We start from the raw sequence: 14,055 nt of genomic DNA on the forward strand, positions 1-14,055 counted from the left end.
ATGTAATTTGTTTCCCAATTTGTTTTAAAGAAACTCTTTTTGCCCTTGGTTTGATGTTAAATGAATAATAAATATTTTTCAAAAGATAAAGATAATATGTGAGAAAGACACGCACAATAAATACTAGGTACAGCTAAGGATTTAATTGAAAGTAATGAATTGCTGCCTTGAAACTGCTCAAAGGACATCAGTCTATATTTACGCTTAGAGACAGCAGTACTCTTATTCCAAATTTATTCAACTGTTTGTGTCAGACCTGTATGCATTTTCCATTCCCCTGTGTAAGGCAAGTAGCATGTCTGGAGCCCACAGATCATTTGACCGATTTAATGGTCCCTGATCAAATGTAAGGAGGGTGATTAAGGAAGGGGATTTTCACAAGGCTTAGTATTGTGCCCAAGGATCACCTCCCAGCAGCGAAAGAGGATTGGGCAACCCTTTCTTGGTTCCCACAAGCACGCGAACCGTCCTTGCTAGGATAGTAATGTCACCTGAGGGAACTGGCAGATCCCTAGCTATGAGGTTGCACAAGACCTTGCTGTCTGGGTCCTGGGCACAGGACCAACTTTGTCGTAAAGTTGATTTTGGTACAGGCAGGAAGCTGAACAGGATACCTCACTGGAGGACAGGCTGTGCAGTGGAGTTGTCACAGTCATTCATTATGCTCTGATATCAAAGCAGGGGTTTAATAGCTCTACGAGTGAGCAAAGAAGTTTATAGAGGCAGGAATCTGCAGAAAACCTTTTTAATTACAGGAGGCGAGGGCCAGGCAGCTGCTGAGGCCCCTGATGTGGGCACCTGGAACAGAGCAACCCCATAAAGGGGTTGCTACCAGGAAGAAGAGGAGCAGGTGAAGGCTCTGTAAGGTGGGAAAAGTTTCAGACTAATAAGCAAAAGGTCTTTTGTGTAGTTCACGTTGCATTGTGATTTCTCCTCATTTTCTTCTATGGTGTTTTTGTTCCCTGTCTTCAATTTGATTCAAGTAGAGGAGGTGTGATTTGATTTTTCTCTTTTCTGAGGAAACTAAATTCTGTGAATTTTGCTGAAGATGGCAACTCAGTGCTGGTAAGAGAAATGGATTCACATGGGCAGAGATGCTAAACTGATTGTTTCTGGCTGACAGATACACTTTTTTGGGAGATTTCAATATTTCAGGTTACTAACTGGGTATTCAACACTTACAGATCTTGGTACTATTTGGTATCATTTTCTTCTCCTTTTTCTCACTGTAGTTTTGCCTTTGCAAGTTGTCATGGTTTTAGCAAGGCCCAAAATCCAATTCTGATTCTTAGCCCCCCTCCCACATCTCAACCTCATGTGAGATGGGTTTTCCAGACAAAAACACGAGACTCAATATGGGGGGAAGGAATATATTACAGGACTATACAGCAAATAAATACTATAATACACTGCATACAATCTTAACTCTATATCTATCTCTACCATGACAGTAATATTTACAATGGGCCCAATCTCTTCTTCCTCCAAATAAAAGTCCAGGAGAGAAGAAGAAGAAAAGACCCCTTCCAGTCTCTGAGCAACAGGTCTCTCTCTAGGCAGCAGGCTTTCTTCTTCTCTTTCAGGCAGCAGAAGCAGTTGCTGGCTCTCTGCCAGCACACACGAGGGGGTCTCCAAGCCCCTCGGCCCTCCGTCCTCAAACGGGGGTCTTTCCGTGGACTACGTAACCCCAGACAAGGTCGTTCCACCACGGTCATATCACGAAGCACGGGGGTCTTCGTGACGGTCTGGTATCCTCAGGGGAAATCAAGCCCCTGTGCAGAGCTCCCATGCTCTGCCTCAAAGATGGCTGCCAGCTTCTCTGAAGCTGGAGCAGGGGGGGCCAAGGTCACCCCCCCCACACACATTCCTTCGGCCGTCCTGGCTTATCTCTCAGGAGGCCATGAGCTTCCTAGCTCCTCTCAGCAGTGCATACTGCACTTTAGGACTCCTCTCAGTCCACCACCCCCTCCTCTTTCTCGGAGGGGTCTCTAGCGAGTTTGGGGGTTTTGGTTTATCCAGTTCTTACCCCGCGAAACTCTGTTCCTGCTGCTGGCTTGGTTCTCTTGTCCTGTTGCTGCTTTTCCTTCTCCTCAGACACCTCTGTGTCTGCCTTAGCTGCATACCGGCTTGTGTTGCTCCTTTTGGTCCTTATCAGTTGGCTCTTTGCCACTGCTCTTCGGACGCTGCTGTTCCTGGTGCTCCGTCACCCGCTCGCAGTGGAGAAAACTCCTTCGGCATCTCAGACACAGGCACTTAGTTCAGTTCTGAATCCCTGCAGCCCCCCAACCGGGGGCTGGGGGGGGCAGAGGCCCCCAAGGGGCCGGAGCCCCTTCTCCTCGTGGCCTCTACAACATGGCCACCTCTTCTTCTCACAAGTACTACTGCTTCTTTTCCGGTCTCCAGAGATATGTTTATATTTTGCAGGAGCATTGATTGGTCAAGCCCCAAGGGTCACCACCCCCTGGGGGTTACCACTTTCTTAGTTTCAGGGGGAAAACCTGGTTCAAACCACTACACAAGTGTGGCACTTTGTCCTAATTTGTTCCAACTTACCTTTACAGGACAATAAAAAAGTGACTTCATTTGAATAGGGATCACCATTCTCTTAAGTGTATTTAGTCTTGACTTTGAAGGTTGAAAAAAGCCTGTACAGTCATAATGTCTGTGTCTATTTCTGCTAGACAGTCCTCACCAATAAATATTAAGCATACCAGAAGATCTGTCAAATGATATAGAGGTGCAAATCTTTGCAGTACTTTCAGTCACCCTGCAAGAAAGTGGGGAATGGGGGAAAAGGAGGGGGGGGGCATGGCACTTTTTTTGTGTGTGTGAGTATAGAGGAGTCAGGCAGGAAAGAATAGAGGAGAGGACCTCCTGGTCCAAGACCCAGCCAAAAATTGATTTTACACACCGACAAAGTAAACTGTTGTATAAAGCATTTACTTGACTGAAGCTGAAGGAAAACTATGACACAGCAAGCTAATGGTCAGCAGTCTGTATGATTTTCTTTCACCCCTACAAGTGGGAGCAGGACTGAGGGATGAGAGCTGCAAGGGGCTGTTGCTGAGGGCCGTGGGCTGAAGCTGCAGGTGCTCATCGTGCCCCTGCATGGCTGTGGTGCTTTTGTTTGTCCTTGTTTTTCACCCTTCTATCTTTGAACCACAAGTGCAGCCAATGCAATCTTCTGTTTTGTCTTTGACTCTGAGGAAACTTTGAAGGAGATCCAAATTAATGCTTTCAGTGACAGCAGAGTTTAGGAAAAAAGTATGTGACACAGAATTGCTTGACAGAGTTGTTAAGAGAAGCTCTTTCTGGGGTGGAAATGGAAATAGCTCACTCTTGTTTTATCTTTTTCAAAGCAAGTTTGCACTTCTACTCTTGAAAACCTCCTGGGAGGAAAAACAATATTCTAACAAAAGTTTATTTCTGCCCCTGAATTTTTTAAAGCAGCCTTGCTGTACAACTATTTTACACTTTTAAATTATTAGAAAATAGAAAATGTTGATTTAAGTAGACCTTGAATTATTTTACCTTTCTGTAATTATCTTGAACTCCACATTTTTAATCCTACTTTTTGGTAGGATTCCCTCACATTTTATCCACCAATTTTTATTTTTTTGGTAGCTGAATATGTGCAGGCATTTTGTTGTTGCTCATCAGTGACATAGCACATTCTTCTGGCTATATATTGGTCATCTTTTGAAGCTCTTTGATCTTCTATCTCATTGCCAAACATTACAAGGTTATACCTTAACAGTATGAGGCAGCAGAGTCCCTCAGACTTGTTCATCTGTAATTGAAGTGCCGATGAACTCATGCTCAGAATATTTATTTTCATGATCAACCTTTTGTGAATACTCTTTGTGAATAAGGATATAGTTCAGATATTTCTCTATTTTGTTAATAATAATTGTATTCAAACTATGACCATGTTTAAATTGGTACTTTAATGATTTTCCTTGTGGTGAAGGACAATAATTTTACCGTTTTTCTCTTCTATAAAATTTTTTTCTTTGTACCTGTGATGTGGCAAAAATTACTACTTTCTTTTCTACCAAATTTAATTAGACAAGTGGCTCTTTATTTCTTTTAAGAGGAATGACCTTTGTACCTGGCTACTGTACCTTGTTTTTTTTAATTGTCAAGTTTGTTATTGTGCAGTCAGGGAAAATGCTATCACTTAAGTAATTTTTCTCAGCTATAATTTCTTGCCATAGTTTCCTCTTTCTCTTTGTCCTTCTGCCTCTACTACTCCATGTAGACAAACAACTTCAGAATGTACTGGACAGTTAAGTAATTTATTTTTTTTTCTTCCTATGCTTAAACTTAAGCTCCTAGGAAAGCTGAGGGGGAAAAAAATTATTGAATGTGAAGAGATGAGAAGAGACTTTTAAGTGTAAAGACAAGACACCTGTGACTTTAATCTTAACTTCTTTTAAAAGAATGTGAAATTGGTTTTTGTTTTTGTTTTTTTTAGGGTAAAGTTTTTAAATTTAGGGTCTTGAAGATGATTTTTTGAGATCTAGGGACATATGTCCTTCTACCTGTATTAGTTTCAGGTTGTAGTTAGTGGTAGGAAACACAATTTAAATTGAAGATGACTTATAAATGTTAGGGATAAGTCAGTTGCAGAAAGACAAATGAATAAATATGGAGTAAGAATTTTTCTCGCTTTAAGAATTTGCAAGAAATACTTATATGTCAGGATGTAATTTATGGAAGATGCACATTGAAATTACTTTGCATGCAAATCCATTAATAAAATCAGTTGTTTCAATTGTTAAAACAGTGTTGTTACAACATTGGCTCACATAACAACCAATTAACCGAAGATGCTATAGTGTCAAGACATGTTAAGGTGAGGCCCTCTATTACTATATTTAGAAAATAGATTAGTAAGAAGAGTTTGAAATCCTTTATCTCTTTAGTTTATTAAGATATGTGCTGTTAGTTATATGGTAGAAATGTATTACTACAAGCATTATATTGACAAATTTCGAATGCTGTTTGATTTATCCTAAAATAATCCACCTTTTTCTTTACATTTTTCCCCCTGCCCAAAATATTCCTAACCAAAATAAAAAATGCTATATTACTGAAGAATTTCATATACCAAGAGTGCTGGATAATGAGTAATGCAGATTTAGTGTCATGCTCAGTCCATGTAATTACAAGCTATTCTTGCTACTGAAATCAAAATTTGTCAAAGAACTGCTGCTAAAATACTACCGTTTAAGAATAGAAAGAGTCTAGAGCTTTAATATTTATGAGCAGATACTCACAGTTCATACTTAGGTCATGCTCAGTGTTAATGCCCTATGAGTGTTGGTAGGTGGTGATCAGTCTCATTTGCTCCTTTTTTTTTTTCATTCGTTCTTCCCACTAATGTCCCTTACATATTTTCTATTTTATGTGAAACTTGAGACTACACTGAACACTTACCAAAGTAATGATTACAGTCTTGGTTGGGGCTTTCATAGGTAGTGTATTAAACAAAGATACGACAGTAGAGTTAGAATTGTCATTTACAGAATGTTTTTAAATAAAAGAGGAGGGAATAGGACACCAGTAATAACCATTAGTTATTTGTACACAATTTGTACACAAATATCAATGCATTATTTCCAAAAACAGCTGCCACTTTGTTTTACATGACACGTAGGTAATGCAGCAAGTTGTGATGGAAGCCATGAATGCAAATCATGTTGTTAGACAAATAAAAAAAACAGTAAGTCTGTGAGAGAGGATTTATCATACAGAAAGCCTATGTGTGTTCCAGCCCAACTGTAGAACATGGTGATTCATTCTCTCATGAATTTACAAAGTTTCCATATGGAATGTTTCTTTAAACTGATTAGTTAAAAGGGAAAAGTGTGGATTTCTCTGAGTCTTTTGCATGCTAAAACATCCACTTAATTCCCAACTGTAAATTATTGAAGTGTGACCTAGAGCTTGCTGAACCCTGGGTCCTGTAGAACTAGCCTTTAAATAGGAAACCTGTATGAGAAATCTCAACTGACAATTTGAAACTATTTATTTTTTTTCTTAAAAGGTAAAAGAGTTTCATTTCTCACACTTTTTAAAATAAAAAATCTTTCATTTTTGTTTGTTATTTCATTTTATATCTGTTTAGAGTTTTAAATTTCAAGAGAATGTGAAAAATCTATGGGACTGCTTTGGCTGTCTTAGCCGTAATACGCTTTTACTGATAGCTCTTGAATAAGATATTTCTTTTTAACATAAGGCTATGATAATTTAAATGTTTTCTGCCTTACTTTCAAATGGAACAAAATACATTTTGTTTCCCATAGTACTGTAGATATTCTCAGAATGCATAGATATTATAGTTTTTTGGCTGAAAATTCAGTGTACGTTGCTAATATGGGTGCACACTTTCCTATTGTTGTGTTGTGGTATTTGACAAATATAGACTTACCTATCATCACATAAGCAATAACAAATTGCTGGGAAAATACTAGCATTCCTGGCTAGATTATTTGTCATCCTGACTGGTTTTCATTCTCCTAATATTGAATATACCGGGCTGCTTGCCTTCTCTGCTAAATTATTGAATTATTGTATCTAAATATAGAATCTGAAGTTCACCTTTTACTAGTTCACTTTCTAAATTTAAATGCTTAGAAAGAAGAACAACCTTCAGAAACACTGGATGTTTGTGATGGTGATGATCTCCTAAATGAGTGCTGCATCCTAAACAATTTTATCCCAGGAGACTTATCTACACTGTAATTCAAAACACTCAACTAAACAACAACAACAAAAAAATCTCCTAAACCCCCCAGAAAACTGAAAAAACATCCCTTTTCCATTATCATACTATCAAAAGTATACCTCCATTAAAAATAATTCCAGGAAGGAAAAGTAGTAGTCTTGATTTCCTGAGAGTCACTGAAAGAGTCAGGTATTTCATTAATGGGCTGCAAGTCATAGCCCATATTGCTTGAAAATATGGGGTTTTTTTGTTAACTGCAAGATTCCTGTAACTTTTTAGCAGTTCTATTCCAAGATGAAACTTATGGAAATACATTTTTTGGAAACATAAAATAAAAAGAAGGATTTGGCAAATATAGTGATTCTTGAAAGTTGGGCTGGAGCAGTGAAAAGCAGCAGAAGTTGGGTTTACTTAAGTTGGGTTTTTTTGTTTGTTTGGTTTGCTGTCTAAACTCATTTATTAGTATCTCACAGTAACTATTTAGAATTTATTGGTTTGTTTAAGTTTTCAGAATTGGCTGCACTTTAGTTCAAATTTATGTTTGTGAACATTTTGTTACCTCATTTGCAATTGCATGGATTTTACTTATTTTTTTTGTTATCAGTGATCTGGTAATCTGATAACCACTGGTTGGTGGACTGTTTCAGAGTATACTTTTAAACTCTTTCTTCTTAAATATGTACTGTATGTACTATAAACTATTTGATGGTCTACATAGCTGCTCCTTTTCGGCACAGAACAGTGTTTCTTAAACCTGCTAACCCTGAGGCTATAACTTAAGATCTCCGACTATGTCTGGAGGAAGAATCCTGCCTCTATTGAGGTCAATGGGAATTTTACCACAGACCTCAATTGAAGAAGTTGCATATGCAGATATGTATGAAAATATATGTATTGTTTTTGAATAGTTAATGGTGTAAAATTGAAATATTTATAAAACATTTCATAACAAATACAGTTTTTTGTTAGGGCAAAAATATTGCTTGTTTATTGCTGTCCATAATTGGCATACATTGACATATACCAATATTATAAAAATCATGTATATGTTATATATCATGTATATCGTATATATATTATGTAAGTCATTCTCCCTTATCTGAAAGAAGCTGTTTTGCATTCAGGCGTCAGATTCAATTATAGTACTAAAATGAAGTCCCAAGTGTAGTCTTAAATTGATTGCATTTTCATAGCAACATGCAACACAGTGTACTGTTGAGTCACCACACACCCGTCAATAATTCAGAGAGGTTGTCAGATTGAGATCTTTATTTTCCATTCAGAAAGCAGAAACAATAATGATTTATGGACTTTGGCCTCGAACCGTAACAATTCCATCACTTCAAAGTTGTTCTTAAGTTCTGCAATATGTGTACGTGACCTATGCTTTAAAGTACTCTTGGACATTGAAGACCTTATTTGAGGTTGGCACTAGTAGAAGAAAATTGGGTTTACATTAATTTCCATCAATTAATGTCTGTTTCTTGTAATAGTGGTGATACATAGGCACAAGGAGAAATATTTTCAAAAACTTATAGGAAATTTTTAATGTTGAATTGGGTTTGCCCATTTCAACTCAGTTTGGGGCGTAAGCAATTAAACCCACCATCAGTCTGGTCTATACATGTGAATAAAAATCACAGTAGTATAGTTGTATCAGCCATGGATATGTAGTCCTCTTAACTTTGTGCTGAAATTGTTATCAAGTAATATAACGAAAGCATGTCATTAGGCCCAATTTTATGGTTGCATGCTTTCTGTAGTACATTAAGTCTAGAAAATTTGTGCTGTATGAGAAAGCAAGAAATCAAAGCACGGTTGTCTAATAGACCTGTAAGCTTAAGAAGAAAAAGTGGTAAGATTTTTTTTCTGCCACTAAAATGAAGAACATAAATTCTCCGTGGTTACAAGAAATGTGCGTCAAGCTATGGTACTGGCGTATTAGCACTTCACTAGAGGAAATTAATCTAATATGACCAAATTATTACCAAATTATGCATTGTGATTTGTTTGTTCACACTATTTTTGTATGGGTTAGCCAAGTATTATTCAGCTAGGCTGTGAGGATAAGGAAAGTATTGCAAGGAATTAAAATGGTGGGTGTTTGTTCTGGAGGTTAGGAGTGTGGAGTGAGAGAATAAAAGGAAGTAACTGTGAAGGGCACTGTCTATTTCTACATTTGGAGGCATTTTAGTATTTTTATGCTCATTTTAGGACACAATTCTGTTATCAGAACACCTGTGTAGTTGAAGTTTTGGTAGTTGCAATTGACAATTCTGTTTTCGTTTTTCACATCATAACCTTTCCCTTGTCAAAAAGCCATAGTTCTATGGCAGTCAAAATGGAAACTGAAGATATAATGAGGAAGTATTATTGTGCACTGAACTTTGTCTTTCACCAAGAGATCTGCTCCTGACAAATAGTCCTTATCCTACATGGTGGCAGCAGCACAGACAGGATAGAAAGTGGACAGGTGGCTTTGGTAGCCTAATGTAGACAATCCATTTCCATGTTTTAGGAGCAGAAGGAACTGGAAGTTGTGGCCAGCAGAAACTTCTTTATCTTTACTGCAGCACTCTTAAAGCTCTGTTTGTTATCCAAATCACATTTGTCCTCATTGAAATTCCGCTAGAGGGTCATTTAACTCCTTGTCACCATTCACTTGAATGTCCTGCTCATCCATGCTCTGTTCCCTCAAATGTTACTATATTGCCACCACAGAGGTTTTGTTGCTTTATTTTTTTTTTAATTCTCCGTGTTGGTTAAGAACCTTGCCCCAGCTCTAGTTATTCTTGTGTTCAGTCTATGTGAATATCTATTTTATCTTCCTGTCAGAATTTGTGGAGCTTCTGGATGATGTTTTTAGTCATATGGTTTAGTTTTTGGTTGTCCTGTGAGAAGCATAGTGTTGGACTCAATGATCCTTATGAGTCCCTTCCAACTTGAGATATTTTATGATGTAAATTCTAGAGAATGCATTGTTCTATTACCTGCCACAGTATAGTGATCTTAGGGTAAAAAACTTCAATACGCATTTAAAAATACTTGATTTACTGTGTTGGTTTTTTTTAATGAAGAGTAAATCTTGTTACTAGATCATGCTCTTATATACAGTTAGTATATGACAGTGAATGAAAGCTTAAAAGTTATGATAAAGAGACTAAATTTGTTTCATTTCAGATTGACCTAGGTTAAACATTAGTCAAGGATGGAACAAAAGACGTAGTATCACTTTATGCACACAATTCAATCCTTTTTGTATCTTACATGCAGTTAAACAAAATGTAATTAATAAACAAGCTTTTTTTTTTTTTTTAAGGGTATCTTGGTCAGGATGGCCATTTTGGATCATGTGAAAACAAGTACTGTGGTCTGGGCAGACACTGCGTTGTGAATGGGAAGACTGGTCAAGCTGAGTGTCTGTGCATGGAGCACTGCAAGCCGCATTACAAGCCTGTGTGTGGTTCTGATGGAGAATTCTATCAAAACCACTGTGAAGTGCACAGAGCTGCCTGTCTGAAAAAGCAAAAGGTCACCATTGTACACAATGAAGATTGTTTCTTTAAAGGTAAGTGTGGCTGAACAATACCTGGAATGTTGCTATCGAGTATGTGTTTTTAAGCCATTCAATTAAATCTCTGTGGAGTTTGCACTGAGTGTACAGTGAATAAACGATTCTAAGTTAATATGGTAAGTATTGCACTCCAGAGATATCTTATGGATTCTGTTTTTCCTTTTATTTATACTCAGTCCTCTGGGCAATCACCCCTTTTTAACCTGAATAAACCAGTTGTCTCATGGAAACTAATCTATGGCAGCTTACCTTACACATGTGGTTGCTGACCCCATTCGTCTTAATGCATTTACACTCCCAATGCCAGAAGGATATAATTTTTGTTATGGGAAAAACAGAATTTAGGATTTCAGAGGGGTTTTGGAAGGCTACAGGACCTGTGGTTGTATTTGGTATTGAAGTTGATAGAACAGCAGCTTGTTCATGGCTTAAAGGAGTCTTCCTTGCTTTGAATTTGCACAATGAAGAGTTTACTTGTATACTTATGACAGCATGCAAGTTTAGTTACGCTTCCACAGCCTGAATGCTGTCAGATGCACCTTGTATTAAGTATTTCATGCTGAAGATGTCAACAATAGCAACTTGCCTTTTTCTGTGTAATTTGAGCACACCTTGCAGGTTTCTGGAACTCTGCCAATACAGACTGATTAAGCATGTTTATGAGTACTTTGACAGATTTGCAGCATGTTTTTACTGGTTAAAACAGGTGGATGGTTTTGGAGGGGAGGGGAAATGTTTTTAAATAAGGCCCTTTTTAATTAGTCTACCTGGGGATGAATTGATTCATATTCTTTTTAAAGACTGTCCTATTTTTGTTAGCACTCTTCTATGCTGTGGATATATTTGCACTCTGAGTAAAACCAACTAATAACTACTATCACCACAGAAAGAAGTCTACTAAAATATTTCTGTTAAATGAAATTCACCTTTGTAGGGAACATTCATTTAAATTACAATATTTCACTTTAATACAATCTTGTAAATTCTGGTTAAAATATTAGTATAAGGTTGTTCAAATGAAACCAGTTTAAAAATTTTAAAAGTTGACTTTTTCACTACATTTATCATTGAGAAATTGTCATTTAAATGAAGAGTTGGGCTTTTTTTTACCAAATCTAAGCTCCGATGCACAAATACAGCTCATTGTCCGTGTGGAGACCAGTGGTGAGTGGTGTCCTGCAGTGGTCATTACTGGGGCTAATGCTGTTCAGCAGTAACTGATCTTTGTCAGCAACATGGACAGTGGAGACAGTGAGATCAAGTGCACTCTCAGCAGCTTTGCTGACGACACCAAGCTGTGTTGTGCAACAAACATGCTGGAGGGAAGGGTTTGAGAGGTGGGCTGATGCAAACCTCGTGAAGTTCAACAAAGCAAAGTGTGAGGCCCTACACCTGGATCATGGCAATCTCAGGCACACCTGCAGGGTGGGTGGAGGAGTGATTGAGAGGAAACCCTGTGGAGAAAGATGTGGGGGTAATGGTTGATGAAAAATTCAACATGAGCTGTCAGTGTGTGCTCAAATCCCAGAAAGCCAATTGAATCCTGGGCTGTATCAAAAGAACCATGGCCAGCAACTTGAAGGAGGTGATTCTGCCCCCCTTCTCTGCTCTGGTGAGACCCCACTCAGAGTACGACTTACGGTTCCTGTGTCCCCAATGTAGGAAGGATGTGGAACTGTTGGAGCAAGTCAGAGGAGTACCATGAGGTTGATAAGAGGACTGGAGCACCTCCCTATGAAGACAGGCTGAGAAAGTTCGCGTGTTCAGCCTGCAGAAGGTTGCATGGAGACTTCACAACAACCTTCCAGTATGTGAAGGGGGGCTACAGAGAAGCCAGAGAGCCATTCTTCATCAGGAACCGTAGGGATAGGTCGAGGAACAATGGGTACAAACTGAAAGAAGGGAAATCTAGGTTAGATAGTTGGAAGAAATTTTTTACTGTGAGGGTGGTGAGACACTTGATGATGTCAGAAGGGCACTGCCACCTGTCTTCCTTATTAGTTTAGCAGACATCCTCTAGCACAAATGATCTCACTTCAAAGAGCTGCTTCTGAGGCCAGAGAAATACAAAAAAGATCTCGCATTCAGAAAACAAATATTCTGAGCATTTTGTTTAGGCTTTCACAAAATTCTTCAATAGAGGCTAATCTGCACTGTGGCAGGGCATGAGGGGAAAGAGATTCCTGCAAGGATGCCTGTAAGATGATAAGGTAGTCACTGTCAACAATGACTATATTATGACAGCAATTAAGTATTTTTACTTTGTGGTTTATTGCTAATCATTGATTTTCAGATCAAACCACTGTGAACTTAGTATTTTTTTAATATATTTTATCTGTTCTAAATTTTATCTCTAGCAAGGTCATGCTTTGTGGTTTTTGGGTTTCAAATCCTCCTACTGGGTTGATTCCTTCTTCTACCCCCTCCCCCTTCAGGGGAAAATATTTCTTCTTGCATAAATTTTGAGTTTTAATTTGGCTATGGAGCTCAAGATCAGCGAAGCCGAGAAATACGCCTTGTTTAAAAGAGCAAGCTTACCAGAAAACACCTTAGTATTCTGTGTGTGAAGAATAAAATTTTATAAGCAAATGTTCTATATACCTGATTAACATTACAATAGCAGTTAGGTAGCTATAGTTATTTAAATAATACATCTTGTAGCTGAATGATTTATAGTTGATCTCAAAAATCATGAGTTCTACCTAATGGTTTGAAAATTGCTCTTTTAAACACTTACATGATAAGTGGAGTTAAAGGACTGACTTCCTAAATGAGAGAGATCTTTGGCTTATATGTTGAAACTCCATTAGCATCACTGAGAAATGTGTGTCTCAGCTGAGTTGTGCGTGGAACAACACAGACAAAACCCATCAAATCCTTCACAGGGAGCCATGTCTGAAACATTTGATAAACGTATTTTAAGGTAGCAAAAGTTAGCTCTTTCAAAGCTGTACTCTGCTGACATGATGGGTTTTTTTAAGTTGAAACTTCAAATTCTTGTCCATTACCTGCCTTTTATTTTAGATTGTTTATCACCAGATTCATTATACTTCTTTTTTTCCTTTTTTTCATTGTCACTTGCTAGCTTTATTTCTTCACACCAAATTAAATCATCCATTTTTCCAAAATGTGTGCAACACAGGCATAAAAGGTAATTGAAGTTGAAAGTTTTAAGTGTCTCTTTGTTTTTCCTGGATGATTGAGACTGTTATGCAAATTGTACATTTTTGACATGGATCAAGATAATGGCCATACTAAATTAGAAATTAGTTTTCCTCCACTCTTACTGTAATTTTTCCATCAGTTACTTATTGGTATGTCATGATGAAACAAATGCAAAGATTTTTCTAATGGCTTGGTTAGACGTTGACTTTGACCCTGAGAGTTACTTAATAAGCTGTCTCAATTTCTTCTCATATAGAATCAAAATGTATTCTGCAGAGAAGATATTTGCTTTTAATTCCATTTTCTCTGTATCGAGATGAGAAGTATTTTGTATGCCTGTAGAGTCTTCTATTTCCCACCAGTAAAGTCCAGTGTCCTGTAACTGGATGTTAGTGAATGAAAGTTTTGCAATTGCTTTCAGAAGAGCTCTTAGGTCCTAACTATCTAAAAATGTGAAGTATTTAGGATTATTCTAATAATGTAAGAGAACTCTTTAGAAAGTGCTTTGTGATCTAAGGAACTTTCTAAGAATATCAATGAGGAAAAAAAGAGATTGTCAACTACCAGGATGCCAAGTTCAGTG

General features: G+C 37.7%; 1 protein-coding gene across 5 annotated transcripts in view; it reads left to right on the forward strand.

The window, feature by feature from the left end:
- Window positions 1-14,055, forward strand: part of FSTL5 (follistatin like 5) — a 289,125-nt gene that overhangs the window by 78,191 nt on the left and 196,879 nt on the right. For all 5 annotated transcript variants that reach the window (XM_027676803.1, XM_027676801.1, XM_027676804.1 and 2 more), the window contains exon 4: window positions 10,053-10,301. In XM_027676803.1, coding sequence (XP_027532604.1) covers window positions 10,053-10,301 — 249 coding nt within the window. The remainder of the gene's footprint in view (window positions 1-10,052; window positions 10,302-14,055) is intronic.

Source organism: Neopelma chrysocephalum, unplaced genomic scaffold (genome assembly GCF_003984885.1).
Source record: "Neopelma chrysocephalum unplaced genomic scaffold, ASM398488v2 Primary Assembly neopelma1_42, whole genome shotgun sequence".
Taxonomy (NCBI): Eukaryota; Metazoa; Chordata; class Aves; order Passeriformes; family Pipridae; genus Neopelma; species Neopelma chrysocephalum.